The 12,875-nt window shown below is 40.3% G+C and overlaps 2 protein-coding genes across 2 annotated transcripts; both read right to left on the reverse strand.

The window, feature by feature from the left end:
• Window positions 1–750: 750 nt before the first annotated feature.
• LOC111320755 (excitatory amino acid transporter) lies at window positions 751–11,227 on the reverse strand. Its single transcript, XM_022923446.2, has 7 exons — window positions 9,562–11,227; window positions 7,422–7,464; window positions 6,726–7,060; window positions 5,897–6,130; window positions 4,088–4,282; window positions 3,339–3,473; window positions 751–2,857 (listed from the first exon to the last, which is right to left on the reverse strand). Exons 1-7 carry the CDS (start codon window positions 10,047–10,049, stop codon window positions 2,650–2,652), a joined length of 1,638 nt encoding a protein of 545 aa, XP_022779181.1. The 5' UTR covers window positions 10,050–11,227; the 3' UTR covers window positions 751–2,649.
• Window positions 11,228–11,369: 142 nt separating this feature from the next.
• LOC111320724 (uncharacterized) lies at window positions 11,370–12,769 on the reverse strand. The gene has a single exon (XM_022923403.2). The coding sequence runs from the start codon at window positions 12,767–12,769 to the stop codon at window positions 11,972–11,974; it is 798 nt and encodes a 265-aa protein (XP_022779138.1). The 3' UTR covers window positions 11,370–11,971.
• Between the last annotated feature and the right edge of the window lie 106 nt (window positions 12,770–12,875).

The following is a 12,875-nucleotide window of genomic DNA, read 5'->3' on the forward strand; positions in this document are numbered from 1 at the left end:
AAATAGGTTAGGAAATGATATCAGAATTGTGATTGGTCAAGACAGAGGGCATTTTTTTCTTAATTTTTGTAATTGCCCCGGGAAAAATCACTTGAAAATGATTGGCTGAAAATCGTTTAGCAACGGCTGCCAAGGTAAAGAAATTTCTGTTTGTTTTGTAACAATGGCGTCCCGTTTTTTCGCGAGATCAGTGAGAAAACGTTTTGCCCCTTATATTTTAAACAAGTAATCACATGGTTCTTCGTAAAATTAAGGATTAATATCACTCATGTTTTCGGAAGTTGCAGAAATTTCCCTCGTCGCTGCGCGACTTGGGCAATTTCAGCAACACGAAAACACGCGTGATATTAATCCTTAATTTTACTCGGCCCTATGCGATTACTTATACTAAGACGTATCATGAAAGTGAAAATAATCTCTCTAGCGCGAAAGGGGAGTTGGGGGTATTGAGCGAACCCCTTAAACTAATTTCTTCTTAAAAAAGTGAAGTCTCAAAACACACTATCTTGGCCTCAGGATTTCAGAAATCGCATCTTCCGATGACTTAGAAGTCAAAAATTAGCGAAATCTCAACTGGAAAACGCCATCGAAAACCATCTTTTAAAATTCTAGGACCCTCGCCCTGAATGAAGAAATACAAGTAATACTGTCTGGTACACTTGTAAGTCTTGTAAGATATGGCTGCTATATTAACAATTCGAGTTTTTACAGAACTAACCTGAACGCTCGTTAAAATGTAATCAGGATGACGACCGATTTCTAACTTCATTTATTTTAAAGCTTTAAGATACTTTTTATGGCGCTAGTAGACGTACATTTCAGCGAAAACAAGGAAATTAGTGGTGGGGATTACAGATGGTTTCGAATGCACTAAAACATTGAACTGAGTAAGTTTTAGGCCAAAATAGGGGCCACAAACTAGCCCCGCTGACGACTCAACACGTTCACAAATTCATCAGCTAAGCAGGCTAAGTGTTGCAAAAGGTGTGTGGGAATTAACAAATGGTAAACACCACAGCGTACACTATTGAGTTATGGATGCACGCGGGAGGTTGCTAAGCACGAAAGAAGCGTAAGAGTCGCTCGAGGCGATAGCTGAGAGCGACTCTAGCTTCTTGAGTGCTTAGCAAACCTCCCAAGTGCATCCATAACTCAATAGTGTACGCTGTGGTGTTTACCATTTGTTTTATAACATAACATTGATACATTGTAGCTAAAGAGTTCCCTTTTATTTAACAAATCTTACATGACCAGAAAAAAAAAGCGCGCGCGGAAAAATGGTCTTTGCATTTGCTCACGTCAGCAGCGTACACCCATGGGAAAATGGGGGACGCTAAATTGACCAACCAGAGCGCGCGCTTTGCTTTGGTTATGTTATAAGTTTGGTTTTAATACCCTCTTCGGCGAGAAACAAGTTCTTTACTGCTGTGGAGTCATCCCACAGTTGATATCCTGGGCGATGCCCAAAGGTGTTGTCCCACATAAACTTGAACGTTTGACGAATAGCACTCGCAAACTCGTCAGTTCAACACGATGGAGGCAAACTTCAAGTAATATAGCTGCTCGTCACTCAAGAGCTGCAGTGACATGTTTAGCTCTATCTTTTGAGATCACAGTAGTAGGCTACAGTATCTTTAACAACCTAAACAGAGATTTTTTTAAGAGCTGATTCAGTGGAACTTGTCAAATAAACTTCCATACACTCCATTTCAAAAACATTGACAACTATAAAGCCTAATCAGGAGCGATCAGACGAAAAAGAACATCCTCCACCCCCCTCCCCCCACCCAAGTGCCGGATTTGTTGTGCACACCTTTTGTAAAAGATAGATCAGCAACCGTGACTTTCTAATCATTGACCAAGTTGGTGAATGATTGAGGCCAACCCCATAAATGTAGGAACACAACTGATAAAAACTTTGGGGTTCATCCGTCCAAAATTTATTTTATTACTTTGCTATCGAGTAATATGTTTGCTTATAAAACAGTGACCCAGGTAGAGCTGCTCTTATTCGTATCACCTGTCAGCATTTAATACTGATCAACCTATACTTTAATGTGGCTTCTTCCAACCATCTGGCGTAAGTTACACTCTCTTTAGTGTATAGATTCACGGACTACAATATAACTATTGCTGCCCGTGATATTACCAGTATGAATTCTAACTGCGTGGAAAATTAATTTTTTTAAAAAAAAAACGTCATCTCTATGAAATGGGAGGGTTCCTTAGGGGATAATCAAGAACTGTTACTTTTGGGGCGTTACTGTGGAGTGGGACTGGGAATCCTCTGCTCTGAACGGGGCAACTGGCCTGAGGATAAGCTTTCCAAAAATCAGGATTCTCTTAGCTTCTTTTTATAAACAGGAAGTGGACAGTTGTCTGCGTCAACAAACACACGCTTCGAATTCGAAAAGAACATCTAGATCTGATGTTTTCAATACTACCCAATTAGCAAGAGTTTCGGGGAGTGAGTAAACTAATACGAGTGGAATCTGCTACTCGAAACGTAAAATAGGGTTACAAATGCTCGCTGAAGCCACGGTTACCGCTAAGTTGTGCGTTTCCTTATACTAAACATAACCGAACAAGACTACTTGTAACATTTGATGTAATGAAATTAAACTCAAGGGTGCAGTAACTTTTTTGGTTTTAAACACTCGTCATTTTCATAGGGTCGTCATCCTCCTCGTCTTCTTCATCAACGTCTCCGTCCAGCGCGCCGCCGTTATGTTTCAGTGGTGTATCCTCGTTTGCGTCCAGCTGATCTGAGAAAAGGATGTCATCATGGGACAAGTGATCCACAATTCCAGAGCCCAGTGCATCGCCCATGACATTGACACATGTACGGAAACGATCCCTAATGGTACAAAAAGGACATATTGAAACACACTGTTTGTTTGTTTTGGATTCATTTCATTTGCTGTAGCCATTCTCGTGTCAAAGCCATTTGTACTGACTCGAATGGATCCTATTCTTTTTCAGATTTCAAACGGGCTAAGGGATCAGTCATTTTTTTATCGGCGAGGGAGGGAAGGGGGGGTGGAGGACTTTGGGGGATTAAATGGTTTACAGAAGGAACGGAGGGTTAGTCATCGCAAACGGAGTATAAAGCGGGGACTTAAGAAAATTGAAAACTAATTAACTGCCAATGAGAGGGGGGTAGGGGGAGGGCCAAAATAATATAACAGAGCCTCATAGGGGGATCAGGTAAATTTAATCATGAGACAACCCGGCAAAATCCATAAGATAGAAAACCCAAAAACATTTGCACCTGTCAAAAGATTATAAACTGAATCTCTTTCACCCGTATGAAACATGTTTGGAGGGATAAAACTTACAAGAACCAGTCGATAGCAAGAATTAGTCCAATGTCCTCAGTTGGTAGATTGACAGCCTGAAGAACAATTATCATCGTAACCAGACCAGCTGATGGAATTCCAGCCGCCCCGATAGCTGCTGCAGTAGCTGTCATACTGGTGAATTAAAAAAATGAATGGAAATTGTGAGATTTTACAAAATTTACGGTCTTTTAAGTTCCCTGAAACCATGTACATGTAGCCTAATACAGTTGGTGGACCAAGTTTGGTGTCGGTATCTGTGGCTGCAAAGAGAGAAGAATTTATGCCACTCAAAACGCAGCAAGATCTTTGTCCATTGCAAAAAGCCCTCCATGGCTACCATGATCTTAACCTGACTAAGTCTTGTTTAAAGGGAGTAAGTTTCAAAAGAAAGTGTGGTGCTGCGTCGGTGGGAGTAACAAGGCAACTAGAGTTTATCAACTGAGTTGATAATGTAAATTGGCCACCGAAAAGAGTTTCAAAGCTGACGCTTCGAGCGTAAGCCCTTCGTCAGAGCAGAGGATTTGAGTAACAAGCAGCGTACTATAACTTTTTTAACTTAAACAGTTGTAACATTCTGTTCAGATGCGTATTGAGTGGAAATCGGAAAAAAAAAATGGAGAACTACAAAATGGAAATTGTGAGAAGGTACTTGATTTACGAGCCAGTCAGTAAGTTCTCTTATCCTATGTACAAGTAAGACTTGCCTGTGGAAATTTTGCGTAACAAACAGAAACTCGTTAACTTACACAGTTGTGACAATTTGTCCCGGCGCGAGTGGAATGCGATTCAGCTGCGCTATCCAAATGGCGCTGACACCTTCGTACAATGCTGTTCCGTCCATGTTGACTGTTGCACCAAGGGGCAAAACGAAGCGACTTATACGTCGGTCAACAGCGTTTTTTTCTTCAACGCAGCGAATGGTAATTGGTAAAGTAGCAGAGCTGCAACGAAGGTAGTAAAAAGATGAACGAGAAGACAGTTAATTTCTTAGCATCTTGGCATTCTGGGAGTTGCTGCTCACTCGGTCGTCATACAACCAGTCAATCGGTCATTTTCAGCCGTCAGGCTATCAGTCTGCCAGTCAGTCAGTCAGTCAGTCAGTCAGTCTGCCAGTCAGTCAGTCTGCCAGTCAGTCAGTCTGCCAGTCAGTCAGCCAGTCAGTCAGTCTGCCAGTCAGTCAGCCAGTCAGTCAGTCAGCCAGTCAGTCAGTCTGCCAGTCAGTCAGCCAGTCAGTCAGTCTGCCACTCAGTCAGTCTGCCAGTCAGTCAGTCTGCCACTCAGTCAGTCTGCCACTCAGTCAGTCTGCAAGTCAGTCAGTCTGCCAGTCAGTCAGTCAGTCTGCCAGTCTGCCAGTCAGTCAGTCTGCCAGTCAGTCAGTCTGCCATTCAGTCAGCCAGTCAGTCAGCCAGTCAGTCAGTCTGCCACTCAGTCAGTCTGCCAGTCAGTCAGTCTGCCAGTCAGTCAGTCTGCCAGTCAGTCAGTCTGCCACTCAGTCAGTCTGCCACTCAGTCAGTCTGCCACTCAGTCAGTCTGCAAGTCAGTCAGTCTGCCAGTCAGTCAGTCTGCCAGTCAGTCAGTCTGCCAGTCAGTCAGTCTGCCAGTCAGTCAGTCTGCTAGTCAGTCAGTCTGCCAGTCAGTCAGTCTGCCAGTCAGTCAGTCTGCCACTCAGTCAGTCTGCAAGTCAGTCAGTCTGCCAGTCAGTCAGTCTGCCACTCAGTCAGTCTGCAAGTCAGTCAGTCTGCCAGTCAGTCAGTCTGCCAGTCAGTCAGTCTGCCAGTCAGTCAGTCTGCTAGTCAGTCAGTCAGCCAGTCAGTCAGTCTGCCAGTCAGTCAGTCTTTCATCTCGTTCGTCAACTAGCTAGTTAGCCTGTCATTCAGTTATTTTGTCAGTTTGTCCTTTAGTTCATAAGTCAGTTAGTCAGTCCTAAATCACGTACTCCCACCAATCACGTAACTCCATTTTCTGCCTTTAAAAGCACACACAACCCACAATTCCTCTATTCACTCCGACGAAGGGCTAACGCTCGAAACGTCAGCTTTTATAACCGTAACGGTGGCCAATTTACCATTTCAACTTTGTTGATACATTCAAATTAGTCAGTCCTAAAGCCCGTCTGCCACCTGGTTGGTGGGTCAGTCAAGCGAGCGATAGGTCAGAGTCATTTAATCGGTGAATTTCAATATGTCAACAACGGGTCAGTAACTCAGCCGATCAGCCACTACGCCAGACAAGCAAATGAGTAGTCAAAAGACAATTTATTCAGTCACACCGCCTTCCACGCAGCAACGAAAAAAATAAATCATTCAAGTATCGTTGTGTTTAATTAACCCTTTCACTCCCAAGATCTCTTTAGTAATTCTCCTTACTGTCTGCCATACAATTCTCATCATGTCAGTTTGGAGAGTTTGGTATTGGATCAACCAATGATCTCATTGATATTTTTTCTTTAATCTCATCACTTGTCTGCTTGATTTTGTATTGATCATGTCAGGAGAATTTCTTTCTTGGTCACTCACGGGATCTGGAGTTAAAGGGTTAACAAGCTGATCACTTACCTCGAGTCTGTACCGAATGCGGTCACCATCGCCTCGCGCAGGCCCTTCATGAACCTGTAGGGATTCTTACGAGTTATGGCGAAGAAAATAATTGGAAGCACAATCAGGGCATGGATTATCAACCCCACAATGACTGTCACCATAAACATTCCCAAGAGCTTCAGTTCGTCTAAGATGTCAGCCATGGCCGCCAGTTTGGCTGCGATCATGCTACAAATTCCTATTGGTGAGTACCTGGAAAAAAGTGGTTTTGTCAGATGAGAGAGAGTATAACTGTTATTCTACTTGGCAAAGCGAGTTTCTGGTCTGATCGGAATTATAAATCTGTGAATCTTGATGCTAATGGCCACGAGACGCTACTATTATTAATGATATTGATGATAATATTACATTTAATAATATAAGTAACAGCAAAATATATTCTGATAATTAAAACGAGGTGTTACCAATGAGGCGATTACAGTAAAATTATTAATCCAATCATTTTTTCTTAGTGTTATGAAGGGAAATCGAATTATGAAATAAAAACCAAATGACATTTTTGCAGAAAGCCATAATTTTTCGTCAATCAGATAGGTTTGGGTCTATGATCTAACTGCCACTACCAATCCGGCCTCAGAACTGCGCACATAAAGCAGTAAGCGAATAGAGGCGGTTTTACTTGAAGCTCACGCTGGAAGTTACTCGCTGAGTTGTCATTTTCTTTCCAGAATTTTTATGTAGAATTCAAAATTAAGTCATCGTTCAAAAAGATATCTGGATGGAAATCGTCCGACAAATTCTTAAAAATTGCTACACAAGGAGTTTCGTTTGGACTTGAACAACATACCACATCACCAGAGTCACCATCTTCATCACAACTTCGTTCAAAGTCTCAAAAAACGCTTTTAAAGGCAATCCTTTCTCACCCATCCTTCCAAGAACAATCCCGAACACAATTGAGAACATCACCAGACCGAGGACATTCATTCCTCCCTCGTTAGCTATCCGCTGACCATTCGGGATGGTGTCTGAAGCTGGATAGATCACTTTGGTGATCGTGGTGTAATTGTGGGTGCCATTGTTGTAGACTGTTATATTATCCCTTGGGTCAAGTGCTCTCACATCGACTGTCTTGTTGTAAGACTCGATCTTTGCAGGAATCGACTTGTACTTTGTATTTTGCTGGTGAAAGATAACTTTCAACGTTATTGCGAGTGAATCAAATGATTAACAAGGAATTTGAAAGACTCCGTGGCTAATTGGCCGACTTACTGACAAAATGTCGGACGGACTGGCTAAATAACTGACGGACTGACTGAATCAATCAATGAGTAACAGACTGGCACACTGACGGATTAGCAGATAGATAGTCTGACCGGCCGACCACGTGACTAGTGACTGTCTACCTGTCTCATGCACCAAATGACTGAAAGACCGATTGACCGACGGATTGCTCGACCCATTGGCCGTCTAGTAGACCTAACTGATCTATGAGTGAATCTCAAAAGAAAACAAAACCTTTCTCAAGTCCCAAGTTTTTTACCTGACGGAAGGTGGCCTCAACGATGTTCTTGGGGAAACAGCTCCTATGGGTAAACGTAACACGCATTTCATGAGTAGATTTCTTCTTCTTTTAAAAAAGCTGTCAAAAAGCACCGCGACCGGCAATGTTTACATGTTTAAAGTGAAGGACAAAGACAAAATATCTCATAAGGGCACTTAGAACTAACAAATCTGAGAATTGTTTTACTTGCAAATGCGTTTTCTCTGTGTTTGTGATGGGAAGCGTGTCGTCAACGCGTGAGACTCAACTGAACAGTAATTGTGTACTAAACTATAAAGTAATTCTCCAAACTGACATTGCAAGAAATAAAAATGAACTGTACCAGAATTTTATTACTGAAATCAGGAAACAACATCGGGTCAGCTTTAACATTCAGCGTGTTGGGAAAGAATTCTTACTTAGCTTGGCTTAATTCCTGTAACACACGTTCAACAAGTAGGCTTAAATATTTACAAGTGTCCAACACGTGAAAGTATATTTCAATGAAAAGTAACCTTATCCTTACACGAAAGCTAAACTCGGCTTAAAAGTGAATCAGTTATCCCGAGGAAATTTTTTCCTTAACGTAGTCATCGTATCAAGGCGTTCCAAACAGTGAATGGATATCGGCTGAATTAATAATTTAGGGTTATACGTTTACTAGTTGATGTGGAAAAATTTGTTTCGTTGGAAAAGTGTTATGCCAATTCTTTCAGAGTATTCGTTGCACATACCATATAAACAGAACTAGAAATGGAAAGAATACTAATTGTTTTCCTCCATAATGTCAGAAGTCTCTTTGCTTGTCTCATTTTGTTGTGATTTCACAGCTGCTGATGAAAGACATTTACTTTCAAAAAAGCGAAAATGTTATAACGCACTGAGTTGAATGAATAGCCCATTTCCGAATTATCCTTGGCCTCATTTTCAAAACGAGTCCTGGTGCTCATCCTTTCATATGATAATAAGTTTTCATTCACATACAAATCAAACTCATTTTCACAAGAATGTTTGAGCACCAGACCTCGTTTTGAAAATGAAACCAAGGGTAATTCGGAAATGGACTATTTAAGATGCAGTTTATAAGTTTGTGTTGAAATAACTTTCCGAGAGAGAGAGAGAGAGAGAGAGAGAGAGAGAGAGAGAGAGAGAGAGAGAGAGAGAGAGAGAGAGAGAGAGAGGTCGAAAGACAGAATATGAGGACATAAGTAACAGCGAAAGGAAAATTTTGATTTCTCCTGTGAGTTGGATAACATAAATACTGCGCAAAAAAGGAAGATAAACATGAAATTAAGTTACATCTCATTTTAAGCTAATCAAAAATTAATATAGGAAAGTTTTTCTTCCGAATTTATGAAAAAAAATAAAAGTTTTCATCAAAAAAGTAAGAACGTCTTTGAGATTGTTTTGTGATAAAAAGTGCCTTTCAGGCTTTGTTCTTCATGTCGCTTTGTGCGAGAAAAGCCACGAAAACAACAGCTGTCAATCAGCATGATATTGAGGGTTCCCGGGGGAAGACCTCAATAAAGAATTTGGAAAAACACAAACATGACATTAATTATTATATCATGGTTAATTCCTGGGTCAGCAATGTTGGTACAGCAACTTTGAAAGTATGCCGAAAAATTCAAACTAGTCGAAACTGTATGATAATTAATTTTTGTGTTGTAATACTTTTGGTTGAATCGATTCGTTTACATGTTATATTTTAACGATTTAAGACTTCGCTGACTTCAAAACAAAAAGTGTGCCTTAACAAGTGCATTTCATTTTTAAATCATTTAAGATGTAGAAATTTAAACATTGAACCATCACAAGGAAAAAAAAAATCAAACTTCTTACTTGGCTTCTCTTTACTAACTTGAAAAACAGCGCTTTCTACTTTTCACTTTTCGTTTCGAGCTTTAAGCTCATATAGTGCGGGACCAATCGTGGCGGATACTGTTACAAATGTGACGCGACTTCAAAGTTTAAAAGATTAAAAAAAGAAAAAACCAAGTCCAATCCTTGCGGTACTATAAGTTTCTTTATTTTTTCCAATCGTCCACTTGTTCATAAATCATTTCAGAAAGATTCGGTAACATGGGACAATTTTGTTTCACTTCCGATGCTACAAAAATTAAGATTAAAAAATAACTACCTTATCAAATCGAGGAATGAATCTAAGTTTCGATGCGGACCAGTGATTTCTTTCTGCTCCTTGGCTTGCTTGTTCCCCGATTCACCCGGTCGAATGCTGACCACTAGAACGATGCCGAGGATGACTGCCAGAAGAGTGGTGGAGAGGTAATACAACACGGTGCGTCTTCCGATTTTTCCCGTGGCCTTGGAATCCAACGTGGCAAGCGCGCAAATCAAACTCGCCACTATCAGAGGCAGTATCAACATCTTCAACATATTCATGAAGAGTTCGCCTGGGAAACCAATCAACATTATGGTCGTCGCCTTCTTCTCGGGGTCCACGATGTCGTTGACGGAAGGATTCGTGGCGGCCCCGACAATAAATCCGACTAGCACGCCGATTATTATGAGGAATAGCAGAGTGTCTTGCCGAATTACGCGCCAAATCTTCAACCAACTGGAGCAGCATCTACTCGGTATCGCTCTTTTTGGTTTCAAAGCGGCCATGTTGCGGCGTTCGTTACCGTTAACGCACTGTGTTGTGAAAATCCTTTTGGCGTGCAAACAGTTTTAAACTGGCGAGCTTGACGCGTGTTTGTTTCAACCGGTTTGAATCCAACTGGGATGGGCTCAGCTCATGTGTAGTAACTGTGAAGTGCACTCATTGTCTCTTTTGTATTACAAGCCGTGGGTTCTTCATTAAAGTTTTAAAACCGGCACATAGGCGGCACGTGTTTCAAAATTATCCCTCAGAGTAAGTGAAGTCAACAGGATCTCTAATTGTTACTTTTTAATAACTTTAAGCGTTATCAAAACAATTCAAAGATTTGGTTTAAAAATCAGGAGTTCAGGCAAAGCTACTGTAAGTTTAAAAGAGCTTCTAAGCAGAACAAAGACACCGCAGAGAAAAATGATTTTTTTATGGGTAAAAAACACAAAGAAGATCAGAAAAAGAAAAAAAAAACAAATATAAATATGGAATGGGGAAGATAAACACGAAGTGCTGACAACTTTTTTTTTCCCCAGCGAGCGAAAGCAAGCGATAAATTTCTAAAATGTTCAAATTTTGATAGAGCTTTGTCAACGTCAGCCTGACAATGTTGGCCGAAACCTTTGATTAAAATTGCATCAAGTTAAATACATGGAATTGTACATCAAATGCTTCACACAAGTAAAGCTGCGCAAAAAATTCACAAAAGCGAAATAAGAAAAACTAATGATGTTAAACGCGTTTCATATGACAATTGTGGTGGAGACTAAACCCACATCAAGTCAAAAATCACTCTTTATTAGGTCTTTTTAAGGTCAGATCGACTTCATTCTATTTATAGTTTTAAGAAAAAAGTTTCTCGTTGAGGAAGAGAAAGGGCGTCGAGAAGACAAAGAAAAAGCAGCGGGGAGGACCACGCAATCAATTCCACAGAAAAACAAAGCATGCTAAAAATTAATGTAAATTGATTGAACTTGATCAGATTTAAATCAACCCTCTTTATAACTCACGCGAGTGACCAAGACAGAATTTCTCATCACAATACCAATACACACTCGCTTGAGCAATTTTACTACATAAATTTAACATTTATCTCAAAATTTTAAAAACTACATCAAGGCATCCTTCATTCTTTTCTGCACTTGTAAAAGGGACTGGGAATATATTTAACGGGTTAGAGAGGATTTTTCAGTAATTACCACAGTGGATTACGCTGGAAAAGGGACTCTCCCCCTGTCATTTTACATGGAAAAAAACCATCAAAAGGTGTGATCTCCATTACTTCGAGGAAAATTCCTCTCGACTCATTTTTAGACTGAAATTATCTGTTGAATGAATGAATGAATGAAAAACTTTATTTAAGTGTCTATGTTTTTAGCTATAAGCTAATGGGGGACACTAAAAAATTTAAAAGTCAAATACATTTACATATGTAGATAATAGTTTTTTACAGTAGATAATTAAAAAGATTATAAAGTTATTTAGTCACTAAATAAACTGAGTTTTAAATTTCAACGAGAGTTGAAAGGTCGACTTTTCTTATGTTTTTCTTGAACGAATTTAGAGTTTCTATCGTTCTTAGGTGTCTTGGTAACTTCGACCAGATTAGAGGTCCCATATATTTAATAGAATTCCTATCAAATCTTACAGTTTCGAATCTTGGCAGTTCGAAGTCACTGTTCCGTAAATTATACTGAGTGTTCTTTATATCAAATAAGTCAGAAATATTCTCGGGTACGGGACTGTGCTTAACTTTAAACATCAAAGTGGCAATGTCTGTTCTGTTGAAAGTAAAAGTAGCAAGAGTCGATTGATTGGTTGGCCGACCGATGTTTGATGCATTGATCGATTATCGACCGATACGAAGCTACATATGACGTTTCATCTGTGCATCAACACAGTCTATAAGTTTATAGACTCTTTATGTTCTTATTACAAATCATTTTATAGATGGCTCCCATTCCAATACTGTGTCCAGACTATTCTCGAAACTTCGGCCAGTTTGTGGGACACTATCACCCTCCTCGCACACTTTTGACAGTTTTACGTTTCTAAATATAGCTGCATAGAAAAACTGCACAAAGCTACTCCTGATTGCAATGTTAACGATTCGTGTGATGTGGTCTATCTGTTTACTTTTAGCGTGACTGTTAATATTCATGGCAAACAATGCCATGTCATAGGTCACCAACGCTAGATTCCTCAGTAAGTACATCCACAGAGTTGACACATAAAGACAATACAAAAATTTTGCCCACCGTTGACTTGTGTTTCTGTAAGTCCATGCACTTACAACCGATTTCTTGACAAATTTAAGCGTAAGACACAGCAGGAACAGAGTTGCAAATTCAAGCAACAGACTCACTCCAATTGCAATCCAGCTCCTCTCACCGGGTAGGATATCAATATTGATGATCGAAACAATCTGAACGCAGAACAAACCCATATAATACCAAAATACGGCCAATCGAGGAACGGCTAAGAAAAAGTTCATGACGTTGAATTTTCCCCACAAAAATATCAAGGATATGATAAGAATGGAGTTTCCCGCTTCCACGAATGTTCCTGCCATGTTGATGTCGTCTTTAATTCTCTGCGTGAAGACGCGGTTACCGCATACTTCTGTACTCGTGTCATTTGAAAGACAAGCGAATGCGGGAACAACGAAAAGAAGGGTGAAAGCGAGCCTTATCAACCAAAGAAGAGTGAAAGTATAGCCAGCTAGCCACAAAACCATCCCGATGCAATCATAAACCGGAAGACCAAATCGTTTTTTGTTCGGGTAACTAGATATTACATTCCTGTTATCTAACAGAGCTGAATGATAGTACACGGTCGCGCAT

Source organism: Stylophora pistillata, chromosome 7 (assembly GCF_964205215.1).
Source record: "Stylophora pistillata chromosome 7, jaStyPist1.2, whole genome shotgun sequence".
NCBI lineage: Eukaryota > Metazoa > Cnidaria > Anthozoa > Scleractinia > Pocilloporidae > Stylophora > Stylophora pistillata.